Source organism: Tiliqua scincoides, chromosome 4 (assembly GCF_035046505.1).
Source record: "Tiliqua scincoides isolate rTilSci1 chromosome 4, rTilSci1.hap2, whole genome shotgun sequence".
Classification (NCBI taxonomy): domain Eukaryota; kingdom Metazoa; phylum Chordata; class Lepidosauria; order Squamata; family Scincidae; genus Tiliqua; species Tiliqua scincoides.
Genome location: NC_089824.1, coordinates 148,416,549 through 148,439,349, shown reverse-complemented (window position 1 = coordinate 148,439,349; position 22,801 = coordinate 148,416,549). Strand labels below are relative to the sequence as shown.

The window sequence follows — 22,801 nt, the reverse complement described above, 5'->3', positions numbered from 1 at the left end:
CAGGCTCTTATGTTCTTATACAAGAAAATCAAGGCCCACAAATATAGCAGTCAAGACATTTAGACTGAGGCTAAAGTGAAGAAATGGTTGCGATGAATAGGCAGGCATTGAGAATGGTGACCAATTTCCTGGGTTTGGTCACTCAGATGTTTTTAAAGCTACACAAAAATCAGTATTTCAAAATTAGGTACTGAAGTTGGTTGATGCCATTTTAACACCTGAGGAAAATATGATATCCCCCATGGTGGTTACAAGTAAAAATTAAATACATTAGTTTATGGTCCTAATGCAAGTTCTGCAGTCACCTTGCTGAAGATGAGCAGGTCTGATCAGTGCCTGGATGGGTGACCACCCAAGAATGCTATGTATATTGAGTTCCATGATGAAAGAAAACTGGGGTACAAGTATAATAAATAATTTTATTAATCATTTGTGCCCTTTAAATGGTGTTCCATAATTTGTCACCTGATGGAACCCACCTAAACTCAATCTAATAGCAGGGCTGCCCTGGTATCAGATGACCCGTTCCCATAACTTCTACATATGCCAGAGAACACCTTATTACTAGCTAGGCTGGCACATGATAGGAAGACAATTGGCAGCCATGTAATCAGAACACGTGAACGTAGGCTGACAATGCAATTCTTTCCTCAAGCGACACCTATGTAAGAAGGGATAGGGGAGGGAATCACTTACTTAATTGACCTTTCAACGATACAATGAAACTAGTTGCCACTATGTTCTTGCACAGGCCTTATGTTGCTCCATGCAGAAACGTTATGCTGCGCAAGATCAGGTGTGGGTGAAGGGTGAGGTGTGTGACCTTTGTCAATGCACAGAAAACATGAACAATAAGTAAAAAATAATAAAAGTTATGCTATTAAGTGAAAGTTGGAAATGACAAAGACGACAATCAGGTATGACTTATCTGCTGGCAATAAACTGGCTACAAGTCTTCATAGAAATCGAGAAGACTGAATGACAGTGTTCAGTGTGATAGAGGGAATGACAACAGGGGCATTAGCAATAAGAGAAAGTATACCAATGTTTTAAACCCAATACAGTCCCTTGAAACCTCAAATCATACAATTTAAAATGCTAGCCTTTCCAAAGAACAAACAATAGAGGCTTATTATTATTTTGATAGTTTTCCCTTAATTCACATATCAAAAACTCAAAGGAAGAAGTGCCAGTTCTTAAAAAAATAGTCTGCTAAGTATCACAGAAAGCCGAAGTGCCATCATCCCTTGAGGATTACTGCCTGCTACCTAATTCTGCCAACACCTGACTCAAGCAGATGGGGAGACTGCTCTGCAATAATACCAGCTGGATAGAGCTTGAAGGGTGAAATCCTACACAGAGTTAAAGATCTATGACTAGCTGCTGATGTTACTACAGTGCAAGGGTGTGTTGCTGCAGAACCTACACCCAGTTTGCCAAGTCATCAACTTGAAACTGCTGAAGTGGAAACCTGAAAGATAAGTCCCAATCAATAGCTGTGAACACACAACCTGTTGTTTACACTTGCCTGTCTGAGCCATGCAGTGTCAACCAGAACACTAAAGTTGTAGGCATGATAGATCCCCAGTGATACATTTTATGTATGAATACAAAGGGACATGCACAGCACAATCCTACCCCCAGTTTCCACCTGCTGCAAATAATCTCACATAAAATCTTCCTGCACCAACAGAGCTTGAAGATATGCAGGCATGCACTACTTAACAACCATTCGCTTAATGTCGGACTGCATATATGATGGTGGTCAAAGCTAAAGATGCTCTTAATGAGGCAATCTTGCCTCCCATAGCCTGCAGCCGAGTGTCTCTTTACACAACAGAGAGGCTCTTAATGCAAAGAAGAAGCAATCTCTCTTCAGTAGCCTGTGCAGCCAGCTAGTGTCTGGCAGGGAGAGTCTGTTTACACAACAAAGACAATAGATTCACTTAATGATCTAATCGCATAACAATGGGGATAAGAGAACTTATCCCTGTTGTTAAGTGGCACACACATGTATATGGTAGTGTGGTGAATCTGCCCTTGATATTGGCAAGTTTCTTCAAGTTAGTGCTAAGCAAAGAACTTGGGAAATTGAACAGGAAAGGTGGTTTTTTTTGAGGCCCCGAATTTTTCAGCTCAGATTTAAATCCAGACCAAAGACAGAATTGCCACCTACCCCACTCCATCTGTCTTTCACCAAAACACCCTACCCCCAGATTCCACAACACACATTTCTCCCAATGGGCTTCATTTACTGGCCCATTGGCAGCCAGATGAGTAGTGACATATGGGGGATATACTTTCCTTCCCCCCTTCTTGCAACGCCAAAGGGTCTGTGGCCCTGTTATTTGTAGCCTTCCCAAAGGTTACTGCCAGGGAAGAGTAAGAAAAAACAAAACACCACCTCCCCTGTCTCTGTTGCCACTACTGAACCGCTGACTAAGTGAAGAGGCAGAGGAGAAATGTGTTTTGAGAGTGTGGAAGGTGGCATGGAAGGTGTTTTGGTTATGGGGAGCCTGGTGAGGAGGGAGATCATTTTCCCAATCTTAGATTAGCTCAGAATGATCCCTCTGCTCCAAACTGGAAAACAATTCAGATTTCCAAATTTCCTATTTGGACTGGAGGAGGAATTATTCTCAGTTATTCTGATGCAAATTGGGGGTAGGTGGGAGGGAGGAAGCTTGCCACCTCTGCATACACCTTGCCCATGATACCCTTTCCTACCCCCAAGACTACCCTAACACCTCTGGGCCATCACCAGTGCATTGTGGAAATGGGCCAGAAGCATAACAGAAGAAAAGTAGAGTTTAGGGGAATTCTGAGCTTTCCCAGGGCTTTGTTGCTGCCTCTGGCAAGTGCAACGTTATATCTCCCCCACCCCCCACATCAAATAAGTAGTATACACTAAAATACTCCTTCTAAAGTAAATGAGAAGTCCGAGACAACTGTTCACACCACCTCCAGCTCTCTGCCTTGCTCCATTTATATTGGAGTATTACCTGCTGAGTTGATCAGTGTACAATTACCTCCCATAATCATACATATAGATGACAGAAAACATAGTTAACATATATCATGGTGCTAAACCACTGCCTCCATGTCTTTTTATCTAGGAGCACACAAGTGGAGACTTCAGCTATGAGAATACAGCACAAAACAAGATGCAACCAAAAGTCCAGAAGAAAATGGGGGTGGATGGGACAGATGAACACTACTTGTCTTCCTGGAACTGTTGAAGGTGTCATCCCCCGTGACTTTAGTTCTACCACCCACCAGAAATCTCACTGTTGCAACTGGGACTCTGAGGTTAAGGCACTCCACTCAGGTAAGCGGGGGGGGGGGGGAATGACACAACACCTCTATGACTCAGAACATATCTCTTCTATCCATCCTCCTCATTCTCCAAGAAGAAAGGTAAGCACTTGCCTATAGCCACAGAACTGATCTTTCGATACAGGTAAGCCAGGTTCCAGTTTTAAAACTCTCTTTTAGCTGTAGCTATGCACCCCACACAGAATAAAGTATGCACTGTGTAGAGAGGAGCCTCTGTAGATCAATCAATCCCCAAATGTGGGTGAACTCCCACCATGCACCAGTGGCAAGCTTGCCACATATCTTGGTGAGCATTCCACTACACCTACAGAAGTAGCTGACTAAACACTCTTGCAGATCCAAGCCAGAGCGCATGAAGCAGATCAATCACAACAACTGTAATTTCAGTGCAATTCCCCACACTGGATAGGTGATTATTGTATTAGTTACCTTATCTTTTCCAACAGGTAGTGCTTCAAAGGTAGAATTAAGAGGGGCAGTCAGTGAGAAAATGGAGAGTGTAACTGGGACAAGCAGAATGGTAAGGTACTTGGGTGGTAACACCATTGTTAATCACTCACAAACTCCTATTAAGTACCTACTTAGAGAAAATACTTGTGGCAGATGCTATTCATTGGTTCTCAGCTACTTCAGGGTTCTCTCATCTCTGGAGACAATCAGGGAACCATCCAACATGCAGAGGAGAGGACGTTCCACACCCTAAGGGCATGCAGACCACAAGTGAGGTCCACTGCGGCAGCAGTAGGAATCAGTTGTTCTTCTGCAGGGTTGCCATCTTTTTCTATCCAAAGCTCCTATTCCTTTCCAGAGAGCACCACAGACAACAAATTCAGCAGGTGTCACAATACCTAGCACAATGGCAAAAAGCTGCACCCTGTCGGTCATGCAGTTTTCTCAGGAACAAGAGTTTTGAGGAACAGGTAGCATTACTATGATGCTGGCACAATTCACCCTCTGGTCCCGTTCAGTAAAAGCTGTAACTATTGCAGTCTCATTTCTATTGTTTTAGTGGTTAGCAGATGACAAATTTCCCCTCCTGCCATGTATCACTCAACCCCAGCTGTCTTCATAACTGGACAGGGTGCAAGCTCACTGATTCCTGGGGTTGAAAGTCTATACGTAGCCTATGACCTTCCTACAGGAGCATTTCTGAAAAGTGCATATCCTCCTGAAATTGAGGTTGCATAAAAGTAGACATAAATAATAATATAATAATAAAATAAAGTGGAGGTGGAAGCACGGGGAAGCAAGAGAACAAAGAAGCTGTGCTGGGATCACAACTAGCAAACATCAGTGTAACACATATGGATGAGACATGACTAGATGCGATGAAGGGGCTTGAACAAAACAAAAACAACAGAACACAAAAGATCAGATGGCTACCTAAGATATCATACTTGGTCCATTTAACAATCAGATTCTGGATCCCTCTCAGCCAGGACTGTGATATTTTAATCCACAACCATATGGATGCAAAACTATTGAGAGCAACAGACCCAAACTAGATTTCCTGCAGCCTCCTGGGGGTGTAGGGAGTCCTGCACAACTGTCTGCAGGGCTCCCCGAAGTTTTAGAAGTGAAAGTGGAGCGATCGCGCTCTGCCTTTGCAAAACCGGAAGTGGAGCATGATTACTCCACTTTCACTTCTAAAGGTCAGGGGAGCCCTGCAGATGCTTGCACAGGGCTCCCCACATCCTCGAGAGGCTGCAGGAGGTTCTGGTAGGTCCAGCCAAGCCCCTGGAGTTCCCCAAGTGATGCGATCCTGCCTTCCCCCCCCCCCGCTGCCTTCCCCCTCCACCCCCACAAGGACTTATGGCTCAAATTCTCCCCAAGAGTTTGAAAACCGCAGCACAACCCCACTGAACTTCTTGGTTCAGTGCTTTCCATGTGAAACATTACCAATGTCACAAAGCACAGTGTTAATCAGTACAGTCAGCATGTTTGACAGGTGCAGATACAGGTACATCATAGATGGATATATAAATGTACCAGTATAAATGTATCATTCACAATAGAAATGAGAACATCTAACATTTTGTTATTGTAAAAATCTAACTGATGCTGTATGCAAGACCAGGAATTTTATTCCTAAAACTTTGAAGTCAACTGAACCACAATGAAAAGCAGAACACGCTATGAAAAGAAGTGATATTTATTTAAAGTGTTTCATATCCACGGTACTATATATAATAGCTATGACCTGGAATCTTATAGGATTTTTACTCCTCTCATGGCTACAAGAAACCATCTTTGAATAAAAGATCACAATGTATGCAGCTTTAATAAGAGACTGATTGCTTGTGAAAGGCAAAAAACAAGTTAGCTCTATTAAAATAATTTCACACATCCATTTTTGTCAAAGGCAAATCATGGCATTATTCTTGTCAATCTAGGATTATAATGACAATACAAAACAATATTTGTGACAGCGATTCAAAGTAAAACCCAGAGAAAAACTGTGCCTGTAAATAGTAAGCAGATTACAACTTTTTAAAACAAAAAGATGATGACACCACCACAACTAAGCAGTTTTTGGAGTTTACGTCTGAGGCATTTCTAATCAAAGCACCAAGATGCAGTGTAGTGGTACTGTTGCTGACAATTCTTGCTAAACAGCATACTTTTAACTTCAAAACCTCACAGAGATCTAGCAGGTATTTGGGATTGTTTGATTTTCCCCATCTCATTCTACTGTATGTAAATCATTCAAGTGGCACTGCTGCTTAACTTCCACTCATTTAAATGGGAGTCTCATGCAAATCCCACTGAAATGAATGAAAAGCCAAACTGAATATGAAGGCCATATTCTCTGCATGATTATATGTGATCACCATTAAGTATGCTTTATTGTGTTTTGTATATAAAAAGAATAGCATGCTTTGACTCTTCTACATGGCAGTACATTATGGAAGGCAAGAAAAGAAAAGAAAAACACATTGCTGGTTACTTAAAATATGATGGAACGGAAACAACCCAGGCAGCTAGTTGTATTTTGTTTAATTACATTTACATTTAAGCTGCTGTTATTGAAAACTGCTATACTTCAAAGAAACTGACTTAACAGGGGCTAGGTTTCCAACCCATGCATTTTAGAGTAAGTGTCAAAAGGCATTTCTGAATGCAAAGTTGGCACAATTTGTACATAATTTTAAATTACGTCCCTGCAGTTTGAGACACAGTATTTTTTTTAATACTCTCCTTCGCTTAGTAAAGTACATGATAAAGATTTAAAGCACTTCTGGTGAAAATACTGGTTTGGATCCAAAGTACCACATATGGAAGTAAAATGACAGCTAGAGCAGATCTGTAAGCACTAGCGGAGTCGTTCACAGAGTGCTCCAATACGTAGGTTCTACAGCAGTTCTCATGTTTTCTTCTGCTTGTATGAGCAGAATAACATCTTTGTTTGCATGAGCACACAAAGTAAAACTGTCCTTCCATGAGGAGAAGACATCTTCTGCATGCAGAAAGGCACCTTTGGATCCAACCCATTTCGTCCTGGTGCTGCAATACTTGAACATGACAAAACATGTGAAAAAGGTTTTAAAATACACAGCAGTTACAATAGCACTGATAAGGGAACAAAAAAAAATCTCCAAACAAAGCCCAGGAAACGGCCCAGCATCTTAAGCTCCCCCCATTCAGAACTTCAAGAAAAACTTGGTTGGGGAGAAAGGAAAGTTACCTGAGAGCTGGGAAGGACACCTATCAGTTGCAGTGCAACCTCAATAGACTTCTTTTCCATCTCACCTGTAAACCTTATTCCAGTCAGTCTGGACATCTTGTCACATAGTAGAACTGTCTAATTGAGGCCCTTTTCAGTCTAGAGCACCAATTGTTGATGCTGACTTTGACAATAGGTATGCAATGGTTATACAGTGTTAATGCTTTATGCATTTGGGCACAGCATAATCTGAAGATCTTTCATGTGAGCTACAACTACAGAAAGTCTGTCAATTACAGTCTGATTTTAAGAATGTGACTAGCTAATCTCAGGTAAGTGCTAATCTCAGTAAGTAGGTAATCTCAGGTAAGATCCATTGCTCCTGCTTCGGGAGCAATGGATCTCATGCATGCAATTTGCCACTGAAATGACAAAAGAACTGAGTTCACGTTTGCAATAAAACATGAACAGCAGCAGTTGCTGGTGACAGTATAGTACATGCAACATTCTAAAACGTTTCACTTGAATTATAATTTCAAATAATTCAATAAGTAATTTTTTTAAACATGCACCCAAACTGGAAGCATTGAAATAAGATTTTTTTATATGAAAATACAAAATTGATGAATGTATTAAGAACAAGATTTTTTTAAAGGCTGCATTGATGAATGAAAACAGATATAGAAAGAATGAAGTTCTAAATACGGAAAATCACAGATAAATGGATAGAAACTGCTTGTGAAGGGGGTGGGGGAGTATTGATTCCTAGGATCCGTTCCAGCCTTTTAGGAGCCAGGATCATATGTTTAGACATCCAGGCAACCAGGCACCTGGATTTTCCAGCTCTTAAACGAACTACAGATTCAAGACACACCCCAAGCGAGCAAACATTTGACAACTGTGCCTATCCAGACTTTCCTCATTTAGAAGCTTGCTGGTAGGGAGTACCTAGCAGAACTTGGTCTGTGAATTCAGCAGGGACACAACTCCTGTGTTCTATGTCCCACCAGAGCACCACTTAGGGTCATATGAACCAGTTACTTTTTAATTTGATGACCATGTACATTGCCTTTTTCCAAATAGATTTTTACATTTTGAACTAGCTCAGATAATGGTTCAATAGGTGCTTAGATTATGTCACCACATTCCAATGCAATATTTTTTTTAAAAAAAATTCATATGTGGCAAGTCATGATCCAGATGTGTGTTGAGTTAATGGCAAGTCTTATTCAACACTTTAAAATCTACAGAAAACACAAATAAACTTATGTCATCATCATATAGTAATGATATAATAATGAACCAACTTTTAAAAGGCAGCCTCAGTGTAGCACACAAAAATCAACAGCTGTCCAATATCTTAAAATTAGTCAACAAATTCAGCTGTTTAGAGTGTGATTCTAAAGGCACCATCCTAACCAGGTTTACTCAGAAATAAGTCCTATCTTGTTCAATGGGGCTTACTCTCAGGAAAGTGTGGTTAAGATTGCAACCAAAGTATGCTAATTTGGAATCATATGCTAATGACATCCATGGGCAAGTTTACAATAAATGTGTTTACAATAAATGCAAGTCCATTATCTACAAACATTACCTGTCCTGGTATACTTGCTTGGTTTTGAACTAAGTTACTGTTAGCTATACATTTTAGAAAGCAAGCACAGTGGCTGCAATGGGCAGTTCACATACATATGTGTGTGATCAATTTGTTAACAACACTAACAAATATATATTCATTATGAAAGGGCAGACGGAAGTATGGTAAGTAAAAGTTTATACTTTTCCATTTCCAAAGCTACCATTAGAAAAATATTCTAATTATAAAAACAATTCTAGTGATAGCAAAAATAAACAATACAATTATGTTGTTGGTTTCTTGCAGTTGGTCAATTTATAATCTAGTTTGTTGGAGCAGTGTTCAAGAAAACAAAGTAAATTATCTTCTTTATTATTATCATCCATGTATATTTAACTCATAATTATGCAACACTGACCAAAATCTGCAAGATCATGATCCTACAGTTTCAGGTTAATACACTGCAGAGCACCAATGGGTAGAGCAGGGACCTTGGCTTGGTGGTTTTGCTGTCAGTTCATCAGTGTAGTCACAGTGAAGCCAAGTCTTTTTTAGGTAGTTCCACCTGTCATGGAGCAGAGGTATCTGCTATTAGTCTAAATGGAGAAGTTTGGTCCATTCTACCAAGGGAGATTTTCCTTTAGGCTGGATCAAAGCAGATGCTTCTGGGCTGTGGTGGAAATACCACTGGCTGACTTTGAATTCTGTGCTACCAGGGCTCTGCTAAGGGAAGCCAGTTATCTGTCTTAAGTCCTGTAAGCCCTATACATCCCTTGCTGGACCAAACTCCAAGAAGTTAACAAATCCTACAGCTATGTGCCCAGCTATAGCAGGCCACAAAATGAAAAGCACTGAGCGGCTGGCATCAATGGAGATACAAATACATGGCTGTAGTTTAAAAGCAGTCAGTACCATTTCTTCCCATTTAGTATTTCATCAACCCAGGAAGTTTAGGCAAACATTTTAATACAGTTTATCAGACAAGGATTTTCTGGCTGCTGAGCACCTTTGCACTCCTCCAAGCTTTTACATCATACACCCACTAATTTCAATCAGCCTTCTGCAGAAGTAACACACCTGGAGCTCATGCTCAGAATCTCCCATTCTCTCTTAAGATATTATTTGGCATTTGTTAAATGTGAATGTAGCACTAGAAGTAGGAAAAAAACTAGACGCTTCTAGAAAAAAAGCCCAGCATAGCAGGAACGGTTTAGGAAAGTTCTGTGATAGATTTCCCCCTTGAAGCCTGGTGGAACAGGAAGAGAAATTTCTCCCTTAGACCCTATTTTCAGAACCTGGGCTGTTCTGTTTTCACAGGAAAAATTGAGAAAAGCAGAATCAAAGATTATGAATTGTATCTTTCAAAATGGTTTTGAGAACAATAATTTGCATGAGCTATAAGTCTACAGGCTCTGAAGACATCATGAACAGCTTAAGACATATCTGATGATAAAGGCATGAACTGTCAGAGTTTGTCGATAAATACAGCAATTAACTTTGAAGGATGCGTTTTGTTAAAAAATGCACTTTGGAATGTGTGTATATACCTAAACATACATATGTACACACCCTAGATAAAGACACCAATTACATACACAAGGGTAGACACTGGTATAAAATCAAATGTAAAAGTAAGCTTGATGAGGACTCTACACTTGCCTACCTCACTATTCCATAAATGAAGCTCAGGCAACTTTGGTCTTGATTGTTCAACCTAACACCTTGAACTGTGAACACTCATTGCACTTTAATGCAAAACCCAATGCACCCCACCCCACTCCTGTCTTATCCGCCCAAAGCCCACAGAATCAATTGCCAACTATGCTCTTTGAACCATTCCATTTTACAAGAAGCAACTGGATAAACCTTGCACCCCACTTTGATTGCTAAAAGAAAAGAAACTTTCTAGAAAACATAAAAGTTCATTTATACACAATGCAAATGATTGCTGTTTTATGCAGGTGGTACCAGGTGGCCTTTGGGTTACTTCTCTAAGAATCTGCTTTGTTGGTTCGTGGGGGAGGGTCTTGAATGCATCTTCCTGCTTTACCTATAGAATAGCACAGGTCTTTTTATCCTTGAAAGGGTTTTCCGATGCAGGTATACCCATTAGCAAGGGATCCTTCCTAGCATGCTCCTCACAATAGCACATTAGATCTGCCGATGCCTTGGACACCTAAGGAATAAAACAAGGTAAAGAACCGTAAATATGCCAATATGGTTTCCTGCAGGATTTAGCTGGTCTGGTAACAGAGGGTCTTTTTAGCTCCAGGTGGATTCAGTCTAGACTTGTAATCATTTTTATAGTCACTCATTGCATGAGTCAGGACTTAAAAGGAGGAACCATTGTTCTTCAGTTTTGCTTTCAGGTATAATGCAAAGAAAATAAATCAGCTGACAGTATATAAGAATCAACTATTAATAAGAATATTTGTCATGCATCATTGCAGCTAGTAAACGCTACAGTAGTTGGAAGTCAGGTCCACTGCATTTAAATAGCGCTGACTCCCAGGCTAGCATGCATAGGAATGCAACCTCAGTTATTCCCTGTCAGGATATTGCCACTTCTCCACCACTGTCTGAGACAGCACTTATTACAGGAAACATAATGAGAGGTGGTTGGTTCTTCCTTGTGGTGGCAGTCCCCATGCTTTATGGAGTGCTCGTATTCCTGGTGCTGCAAAGTTTGATTTGTGCATGGAATCCCTTCCTATAACTATAATTTTAGGCCCTGCACGTACTGAATAGATGGCGTTGAGTATACCCAAGATGAGAGCTGAAGGCCCTTTGAAGCATTTCAGGTGGATATGTGTCACAAGTTATTACAGTAAGACGTTCTACAATATTGCTTCCCATAACACTGTTTTATTATAGCACTCTGTCCCAAGTGCAATTTTTACAATATAATAAAAAAAAGAAAAAAGAATTTAAATCCATGAAGCTGCTCAAAACTTCAAAGTAAAAGAAAAGTAAAAGTTGTGCAGAAAAGTACAACTGTCAGTGTGGTGCTTTCAGACAGAAGTTATATATCCCAGCTAGCACTGAGTTCATGAAAGCAGTGCATTTTGGCTAGCACAGGGCCAATTGCTTGCTATCAGGAAATGCTTTGGGAGAGGAAAAAGTGGTCAAGGCAATCTACCTAGAAGTCTGCAGTTTCCAAGGATGAGTCAAAGTCTAGCTCCTCCCATGGAGTAGCTCCTCCTATTATCTTCCATCGCTGCCATGTAAGAGGAGTGACAGCAGTAGTGGTCAATTTAGCAGAAGGCTCAGACCTAATGTATGGTGAGTACAGGACAGCGAACACATCTCCATCAGAACAGTGTTACAATGAACTTTTATGGGACTCTTTCATACAGCACTCTGCTTTCGAAGAACATATCAATAGTGATACTGGAGGTATTACTGTACTTACTTTATGGCATGTCTTTAAATCTGCATTGCATATGCAATGTTGAACAAAGAATGTGCACATTTACCAGTCATAATGGAGAGCATGCTTGTATCAGAAATATAGGCAGGGAATTGAGCACAAAGTCCAATTTATGTGGGATAATGCAAACATTACTACACATGCTGTGATGTGAATCAAGACTTCACCGGTTCATATCTCACTTCTGCCATGACTTCTCACTAGATAGCCTTAGGCAAGCCGCTCCCTCTCAGTCTCTGCTCCCTAGCTGTAATATGAGGAGTAATACTACTTACTTATCTGCTATATGGACTGCTATATGGGCATCATCATAACATGTGCAAAGTGCTTTGGAAATTCAGGAAGCACTATGCAAATGCTAAAAGTGATTACTGCTATTACATTTTACAGTGAATGTACACAGTATCCAAACGGACATTTATCAAGCAACATGTGAAATAAACCCTATAAAATGGAGCACTGTATTAATCTTGTGTTGTCTTCATGAATATCAGTTTGCTTTAACCATTTGATTCTGGGCTTTATTGGGTCCTTATGGGAACAGACTATGCACACTGATTTACAGCACAATGCTCTGCGTGCCTACTCAGAAGTAAGTCTCACTGAGTTCAATGAAACTGATTCATAGGTAAGCATGTATACTAATTGCAGCCTTAGGCACTTGGTAACAATATGCATTGTTTAAATATGGATTAAAACATTCAAAAGAATTTCGTTCTAAAAATACCAGGAGTGCTGTAGCAGATTTTAAATGTAACTGTAAATAAACATGTATGTCACACTGAACATGGTCAGCAGGAAAAAAAATGCTCTCTTACCTTTATTCTTTCTATAGATGCTTCTATTCTCAGTTGTTGAACAGTTCTTCTGGCCTGAGCTATATTGTTTGTTGTGCCAGATGTTTTGCTAGACATTTTCAGTGAACTCTTTCAAGCACTGTTAAAATAAAAGGCAGTTGCCAATCAAAACCAGAATAAGCTGTTCAGCAAACCTGTGTTTCAATTAACACAAGTTCTTTTTGTGACAGCAAGTAAGCGGGGAAAAAAATAGAAAGAGAATAATCACCTGCTAATAGTAGACAAAAGTGTCAGGAGCGATAGGTTCACAGTCATAAAATTCTTTTCAGAAAAAAAAAGCAGAACAAATCCAGTTCATCAGCGTGGACTGTGCAGTCCTAGCATGACCACTCAGAATTAAATTCCACTGAGACTTATTCCCAGGTAAGTGCATACAACTTGCAACCTGAGTGGTTCATTTTATAAATGGAATCAACAAAAGGGAACTTTCCTTTTCTTTAAGATCCACCTTTTCATTCCAACCCATGAAAAATAAGGCTCTCTCATTACCACCACCATGACAGTTACAAATTCTACAGAACTTAAATGTATAAACCATCGTGGGCTCATCCTGGCATGGAACCAGTATATCCCATACTCTCTTGTGGGTAGTGCCAGCAACTGTGCTCTTGGAAAGAAGACTGGCAGTGCTATTAACCATACTCTCCGCAGAAATCTGAGGGCACAATCCAGCCCTTGACTTGGGCTGGCACAACTCCCATAAGGCACGTTTGCGCCTCCTCAGGAGTCGGCTAGGCTGGCACGCCGCTGCATGCCGGCCTGTGGAGCTTTGTCTGATGCAAGCCTCTGAAGTAGGCAGGGAGGGGGAGGGGAGGAGGCGAGAGGGATGTGTTCCTGGGCAGGGGAGAGGGCAGCCCTGGAGGCAGGCGGGTGGGGAGCAGAAGGCAGAGTTGGGAGCCAGCAGTTATGACCGATCCCAACCCCTGTTCCCAGGGAGAATGGAGCGGCTTCAAGTCACTCCCCTCTCCTAGGACTTGCACCACCTCAACAGGTGGCACAAGTCTGAGGAGACCCATTGGGCCCAGTGGCTCTTACCTAGAGGTAAAGGGAAATGTTTCCCCTTGCCTCTGGTTGAGCCGCTTATGGCCCCTATCCTGAGCTGGATACAGTGCAAGCCTCCTGGCTTGCCTGTTCCAGTGCAGGATAGGATTGCACCCTGAGGTGCTGTTGTCCCCAGTATTCCATGTGTACACTTCAGTTTCATGATCAAAAGCAGGAAACATGCTGCTTTTTCTTTCCTATTTTTGGAATTAAGGTGGTATATTCAAGTCATGAATATTCATAGACCTTCACTTTTGCTCAGTGTACACATTTGTTTCCATTTTAAGAAGTTTTCTTTCTCACACATTCTCCTTCATGCAATTCTAAACACATTTAGCAAAGAGTTACTCCCCTAGAATTCAGTGGAAGTTCTATGTTATGCAAGCAGGTATAAAACTGCATTCTAAATTTAATTTTTTTGTTGCTTTCAATAAGAACATAAGAACATAAGAACAGCCCCACTGGATCAGGCCATAGGCCCAACTAGTCCAGCTTCCTGTATCTCACAGCGGCCCACCAAATGCCCCAGGGAGCACACCAGATAACAAGAGACCTCATCCTGGTGCCCTCCCTTGCATCTGGCCTTGTGACATAGCCCATTTCTAAAATCAGGAGGTCGCGCATACACATCATGGCTTGTACCCCGTAATGGATTTTTCCTCCAGAAACTTGTCCAATCCCCTTCTAAAGGCATCCAGGCCAGATGCCGTCACCACATCCTGTGGCAAGGAGTTCCACAGACCAACCACACGCTGAGTAAAGAAATATTTTCTCTTGTGAAGAAATGGTGAAGAAGCCAATGCTGAATTAAATTAATGCCAATTATTTGCTGGTCTCTTGCTACGGAACAAATGTTGAGAACTCCCAAAAGTCATATACCCTTACTTTCAAACTATTTCATTTTTTTCCAAATACTCAGCTCCAAGTGCGTCTACAACAGGTGTTTTTCCATACACAATCTAAAGAGAGTATATACCCAATTCCTTTAAGTGAATCTGAAGTGATAGCCAGAGTGCTCAAAATGAGCAGATTCTAAATTCCCTTTCTCTGACCAACTCAAGTTCTATTGTTCACCATTATTGGCACTGACTGTACTCTATATGCCAGATAAGAGTTCAAAAGAGGAACTGAGTCAGAGTTTAATAATCCTGCTGCTGGATATTTTCCAATAGTTGAGACTTTGATCATTATGCTCAAGTTAAGTAAGACTGATCAGAGTAGCACATGACAGCACTTATGGAATCACACTTTAGTCTTTGTAATGGCATGTGAGTGGTTAAAATACAACTCTTGACCAGACAGTTCAAGTCTATATCTGAAACAGTGCCAAAAACTGGAATACTTTACTGAGAATTTTGCACACAGACATTTTGTTGCAGCCAAACACAAAGAAGCTCTTTAGGAATTTCTAGTTTTCAGAGTAAGGAGGGACATTTTGGACTTTTTTTTGGGGGGGGGGGGGATAGGGAACCAACACAGACTCTCATTGGATGAGCACACTCATGTTAGAAGGCCAAGATTGGCGCTCACTGCCTGAAATAACAAAATCAAATTCTGGACAATGCAAGGGGTTTTTGCTAACATGCCTTTTCCCACCCCAAAGTACTAGGGTAGCTTGCCAGGTCTGAAGTTTCACATCCTGCTGAGTCACTGACTTCCCCCATGATACTGAACAGGAATGGCTATTTAGGCTCAAGAAAAAGACTACCTGTGGGAGGGGGAAAATATCCTTTGAGAAAAACCTGGGAAAACTTGGACACAAGAAAGACAGAACTTATAGGAACAACAACACTGATGGTATTCCACCTTATGTTCAATTATGACTGAAAGGACTTTCATTAACTTGGGGGTATGATGCTTGCAGAGAAAGGTAAATGCTCTTTTTTTACTTTTGTAAAATTGTAATTGTACAATTGGCTGCTTAAGTCTTTTAAAGATGGACAGCTGAGAACAAAACCCTGGTGTGGGAGTTTGCTTCAATGGCAGGGGTTTGCCTCAGCTTCTTGCTTCCTATCAGTTTCTGACATGGAAAATAGGAGATTAAGTATCATCCGCTTCTTCTTCCCCTGAACCTACCTTCTTTGCCAATGCAGACAATAGAATGTCTTCTTCTCCTCAGCCTCAAACTATCATCTGTCAAATGATCTGGGCAACTAATCTACAGCACACTCCTCTGCCCACCTCTTATTGCTTGCATTATGTCATTTGGCCTAAGAGATGCATAATGCATAATGACTTGCATTAGTCATTTGGCCTAAGAGAATTAAAAATAAAGAACCCTGAAGTATCCTAAACGTGGTAGGGTATCCTTTAAGACAATGAGGCAGAGATCTGCCCAAGACCTGCTTCCAGAGATCCTTTTAAATGGAAAAGCAGAGTCGGTACTCTCATACTTGAAAACTCCCAATAAAACTAGAGGTATAGCTTTGTGATGAAAAGTTGGGTCTTGGGCTGTGAATGATCCCATACACAACTACTGAGGCTGGAGTAATCTTGGTCGAGGGCACTGTAGTTTAAGATAATCTGCAGTGTCATAAACCAGTAAAATTGGTCATTTTCATATAAAAGCATGATAAGAATTTCACTTTCTTATTCTACAAAACAGTCACAGAAGGATGATCCAATTAGCTGTGCACAGAAAACATCTGAACATCACAGAGTCACAGGAGTGCATGCAGTTCATACACTAGAGATCTCTTATAACAAGTTCATATTTCCTGTTGGGAAACTAAGTAAATGAAACTGAGTACCGGCTGCCTTGCTCAAGAATGCATGCGTAATCTGTGCAGTCTTGAAAAGACTGCTTACCAGAATTTATAGTGCCTGCTGCCAAAATTCTCTTGACATTGTCTCAAGGACAACACCTGACCAGATAGGTTTACAATTCTACAAGTAAAGCTGCCAACATGCTTTAGTTATATTATTCTCTAGTGAACTGAGTCAAGAGGGTGATAAACATTACCAGACAGTGACAGAAGATGATTTTCAAACAGCTAGGGGGAAAAAATGTTGCTTTAACCACGCAGAAAGTCAGGACTCAAGCCCATTAGTTACTTATCCATTTTCTAAAGAGTGTTCCAAAGCCACAGGACACAATCCAGCCAAAAACAAGCATTTTAAAATTCTTTTAATTTGAACGGGATAAATTTAAGCATACTTTGAACTCTCCCACTGATACCAACTTTAAAAGCACTTAGTTTCTGTTGGATGGCATCTACCTTTTGAAAAATTAATTTGGGAATTGGAAAAGAAAAAGAAAAAAACACTCTTCCCTCCTTACTACTAGAAATTATAAAATAAGAAACTTACTGCAGTTAGCATGGTCAAAATGTTATCACTGCCTAAATGGAACACTTTTTATATGAGAAGACAGATAAAATGCCCCAGGGTATTGCAACTTTCTGGTAACCACTGCTTTACACATTTTGGGAATAAGCCCCACTGAACTCAGTTTGATTCCGCATAAGGATTCTGCAGTTAATCTACTAATTCTGCTCTTTCGCTACAATCCTGTAACACTTACTCAGGAGAGTAAGACCCACTAAGCAGAATAATTATGCCAATAAGCAAATAATCTTCAGGAAAATGATCAATTTCCATCAAGATTGCAAGTCTCCCATCCACCACCACCTGTGATACTTACCACCACAAAAATGCTACAACCCTTTAAATACACCTGACATTTACAGGAGGAAGGTGGCAGTGATCTCTAGAACATAAATCGATGCCTTCTGAAGATGTGAGCAACTTGGGCTGCTTGTCGATGAATTAGTGGACACAAATGCAATAAAATTCCTGGCGCTCAGCTTCCTAGCCTAGATGCAGCCTGCTCCCTTCCTCGGGTTCCCCCCCCCATAACTGACCTTCATGCCAGAGATTAACACACTATTTGAAGGTGGAAAGGCATTGAGTTGGGACATTCGTTCGAGTAACAGCAACGTTTGCCCTTTGGATGGGCTCGCTGTTTCAGATTGTGACATGTGTGCTCCGTGGCAGTCTTTCCATCTCAGGGGACAGCAAGTGAAAAAAGGGCTTGGAAGTTAACCTTGGAGTGTGAGAAGTCTCTCTTGGAGAATGCTCTGAGAAAAGACCAAGAGTCCCAGGCCCTGAGGGTGCCCTGTGGCCTTACTTCAGTGTGGCTTGAAGCGGTGAAAAGATGTGTTTGACTGAACAGATCTTGGCCTCAGGGTGCAAATCTTTGAACTCTGACAAGACTGGGCCAGGCGGGGAGGTCCATGTATTGGGCTTTCCTCTTCTTGGCTGCCCACCCTCAATATATTAAAAAACTGGGTTACAAGCCATAATGGGTATTTGCAACCTCCTGATTTTAGAAATGGGCTATGTATCGGAATGCCAGATACAAGGGAGGGCACCAGGATGCAGGTCTCTTGTTATCTGGTGTGCTCCCTGGGGCATTTGGTGGGCCGCTGTGAGATACAGGAAGCTGGACTAGATGGGCCTATGGCCTGATCCAGTGGGGCTATTCTTATGGCAAATACACTTTATGTATTAGCCTTATCATATTAAGACAGACATACAGTGCATTTGAATGATTACTAGGGGTGTTTTCTCTAAAGCAAAACCTCACGCACTAGTCTAAACTAATCATGTTACCTGCTTTATTTTAAAGACTGCATGAAATTTGCCCAAGGCCATTGTGCAAGTGAGTGTTGAACAAACATTCACTGCAGCTACACATTTCAACTTTAAAAGGTAAACTCAAACTGGAATAATCAAAAGGTCAAACTAACTTATTTTACTAACTGCCTTAGACCTTGAACCTACAAGCTACCTGCTAGGCAAAATGCAATTGACTCACTGTGGTAATAGTATGCAAGAGAATTTAGCCTCTGTTGTGTTGTGGAATCCTACTGTTAGTTGCAAGGACACAAGTTAACTTCATAAAGTATTTTTAAATCAATTAACCAAAAACTTGGTTCTAACAAAAGACAAAAATAAAAGGCTCATTTTCACTCTTAATTATTATTTCAGAATAAATTACAACTTTTACTTAACTGACTTTAGCAGGTGACATATACCAATTATTTGACAACAGTAAAAATCCAGATCCAACATTATTGCTGGTGGAGCTCACTGGCTGAACCTGTTGACCAGGGAGAAGAGGTTCCACTATTCCCAGTTCAGCTTTGGTAACCATGCCTCTTAGCCAGTGGGCAAACTATTCTTTTTCTATAGTTTTAGCCAGCAATATGGTGCAAAAGGATAGTAAGGGAGCCATAATATTCTCCACCGAGTGCACACTTCAAGCATCCACATTCACTTTTCTTTTGTGAAACAACAAGATCTCAAAATGTGAACGGCAACAACAACGCACACCTATGATGAGAATACAGTTTTTTAGCAGCTTTCATAAAATTAGAATTCCTATTTGTACATAAACGTGTTGGAGACTTTAACTGCCTTCTCTTGGTTTTTTTTCCAAATGGGTTACCTGTTCCAAATGCTCCATACAATAACATACTTTAAGCCTTATCCACCAAAGCCTTATCCACCACTGTTACATCTTACTGATTTCACAAAGGAAAACTAAGCATGTCTTTCACCTGAAATCAAGCCGATTTTCAACTCTGGCTTAACTTTGGCTCAATCAGTAGCGGGGGGGGGGAGGGAGAGGGGGACAGAGTTGTAAGTGCTGCACAACTCCAAAACTTGCTGTGTAAGCTGCCCTCCCCCTTGCTCTCAGAGCCTGTCTGGGGGTGAGAGCAAAGTGGAAGAGATGCTTCCACGTAGCTTTCACTCCTCGGAATGACCCCAAGAGCGAGGGGGTGGAGCAGCTCACACGGCAAGTTTTGGAGTCGTACAGAACTTACAGCTCTGGCCCCCCAGCCAGTGGCGTACCTAGGCCAACTGTCATTCGGGGCAAACTAAAATTTTGGCACCCCCCCCAATTTAATTAATTAATTAAATTTATTATTTGCAAAACTGTGTGATTTTTAAAAAGCTGCCTAACACACAGCTGCCTAAGATAGACAGCACCACATTGGACAAGCAGCACAGCAGCATATTAATGCTACACAAAAGACTCGATTTGCAGCACTGCACTGCTTGAGAGCATAGGGAAGAACCCTGCTGAACACACTGAAAGCAACATAGATATTTATGGCATAAAATCACAAGACCAGATTTGCAGTGTTAGTGAGACACTGACAGCAAAACAGACATGTGCATGCGAGTTCACTGAAAGCTAAAGAGACTTGTGTGAATGGTTCACAAGACAGCATGGAAACAGGCCAGGGCAAGACCAATCTAGCATCTCTGTTTCCCACAGAAAGCAGCGTAAGGTAGACACCACTACTGGAGAAGCAGCACAACACAGCAGCATTAGCCATCTCACATCTGACAAATTATTTCAAGGCTACACCACCTTAGCAAGCATATTTCTGGGCATGGTGAAAACCACAAGGCCAGCAAAAGAGACATGTGTGAATCAACCCAAGGCAAGGTCAATTTAGTCTTGCTTTCTTTATCTCTTTTTCCCCACAGATAGCTGCCTAAGTGGTAGACAAAATAACAGTGAAAGCCAGGATAGCACAATAGCGTATTACCGAACACAGCACTGTAGTAAGCAAATGCATGATTTGTTTATGTGAAACAACAGTAAGGAGCATTGGAGGGAGAGCATTAGAATAAAGCATCAGCAGCAGAGCCTCTGAGAAGAATTTCATCAGGGGGTACAAAGTTTCTTTTGGGCCCCTTTCCAAAGGACGAAGGGGCAACAGGGGCAGGCAGAACAGGGGGCCAAATAAGCTGGGGGAGGGTGCTGACAGCCAAAACAGTCTTTGGAGCCCAGGTCTACCAGGCTTCTTGATCCAGAGCCCAGTTCTATCTGACCATGCGGTACTGGCAGCTAGATAAAGTAATATGGAAACCCAAACACACTGCTAAGTCTGTAGACAATCCATTGCAGAAAATTAGCATCATCAGGTTTGCACTAGAATGGACAGTGTGCTATGTGCACCAAAATGAACTTCTGCAGCAGCTGTAGCCCCTGAACCCCTATACCAGCCATTGTCAACCACTGTGCCATGGCACACTGGTGTGCCGTGAGTGGTTCACAGGTGTGCCACAGGAATTTGGGGAAACGTCATTTATTAGTAGGGCCAATGGGGATGTGACCGCCTCCCCCCATTGGCAGCATGGTGTGCCTTGGCAATTATCAAAAACCTGATGGTGTGCCTTGACAACTTTAGTGCCTTAACAGTGTGCCATGAGATGGAAAAAGTTGAAAATCGCTGCCCTATACACTCCTTCATGGTTATGGGATTCACAAGCCAAAAAGCTACTACAGCAGGCCAGTTTCCTCCCAGATTTGATTCTGTTAGGGAGGGTCATGGATGCATTCCTGGGCAGCAGTTGCCACTTCATGCCTGTGGTTGTCCCCCAGCATCATGTGCAGGCAGTGAGTTTGGGTGAGATTGAAAAACATAATATCCCAAGAACTATCTGGGCCCCCTCCTTTGGTTCCTGGGCCCCCTTTCTGACCCTGGGCCCCGGTACAGATTACCCCCTTTATCCCCTTCTCTTAGGCCCTGATCAGCAGCAGTACTCCTTAAGTTCAGGTCTTCATTTTTACTGCATATATGATTTTTAACAGTAGCCCAGAATAACAGTGTAATAATAGACCCCCAATGCCCTGCCTCTCAGCAGATTATGAAAGTTTAGTGGGTTCTATTATTAAGAACATAAGAGCCCCAAGATCTGGATCAGGCCAAAGGCTCATCTGGTCCAGCTTCCTGTATTTCACAGTGGCCCATCAAATGCATCAGGGAACACACAAGACAACAGCACAACCTATGTCCTGATACCCTGCATCTGGCAATCAGAGGCAGCCTGCCTCTAAAACCAAGAGCTTGCACACATCTAAGCTGTGATAAACTTTTCCACCAGAAATTTGACCAATTCCCTTTTAAAGGCATCCAGGCAAGATGCCATCACCACTTCCTGTGGCAAGGAGTTCCACAGACTAATTACACGCTGGACAGAAAAATATTGGCAGGGAAGGGTGGCTGCAAGACCTTGCCACTACTCATTTTCTCAAACAAGAAAATAATTTTTTTTTAAAAAAAGCTAAATAATCCAGTTCTGCCTGGCTCCTCCCCAAGTTATAAATGCTCAGTGGTGTATATTAATAGTCAGCAGGTGCTGTACTACTCACTTCTCAAATAAGAAAATTAATATATATAAATAAGTTGTGTTTTTTTTTGAGAAAGCTAAATAATTCAATTCTCTTGCCCTCCCCCCATTGTAATTGAGCAAAGCAGTACTTGCAACAGGAGGGTTTTCTTTTAAACTACCCTTTGTTTGTGCCAACAAAGGCAACACACACTTTCCTGAGAGCAAGCCCATTGAACAAAATAGGACTTATTCCTGAGTAGACCCAGCTAGGATTGTGCCTACAATCTCTGCTGACCCAGGAAGTCAGGAGCAGCCAGCAGCAGCATGTGGAATGAGAATGAATGGCTGAGGGGGCGGGACTGCAGAAGGAGGGCAGCTCCTGATTGACTGGTGATCAGCCAGTGAAGTGGTCTGTACTGTTCCAAGAGCAAAAAGCTGGGTGGTGATTGGCTTGGGCCGGCTGGAGACTTGGGGAAGAGAGAAAAACACACCTTAGCAGAGCACTGCCAGCAATATTAAAAAGGGAAGCCCAATGCGGAGCAGGTGGGGTGGCCATGGAGTGACGGGACAGGAGGGCAGTGAGCTCAGGGGCGGAGGGAAGCAGCCAGCTCTCCCCAACCCAATGAGGCTTGGGAAAAGCCTCGGAGAAGCTGCCAAATGTGCCGTTTCCTTTAAAGAGACACATGCGGGGGTAGGAGGACAAAGCTTCAGCGCCCCTCCCCAGGCTGCCTGGCCTCAGGGCCTGGGGTTTTTGCCCCATTTGC

General features: G+C 41.8%; 1 protein-coding gene across 2 annotated transcripts in view; it reads right to left on the bottom strand.

Annotated features, from left to right (window-relative positions):
- Positions 1–5,469: 5,469 nt before the first annotated feature.
- GNG12 (G protein subunit gamma 12) overlaps positions 5,470–22,801 on the bottom strand; it is a 48,513-nt gene continuing 31,181 nt past the window's right edge. For both annotated transcript variants that reach the window (XM_066625674.1, XM_066625673.1), the window contains exons 3-4: positions 12,822–12,939; positions 5,470–10,749 (exon numbers count right to left, since the gene is read on the bottom strand). In XM_066625674.1, the coding sequence (XP_066481771.1) occupies positions 10,624–10,749; positions 12,822–12,917 (222 nt within the window). In that variant the 5' untranslated portion in view covers positions 12,918–12,939 and the 3' untranslated portion in view covers positions 5,470–10,623. The remainder of the gene's footprint in view (positions 10,750–12,821; positions 12,940–22,801) is intronic.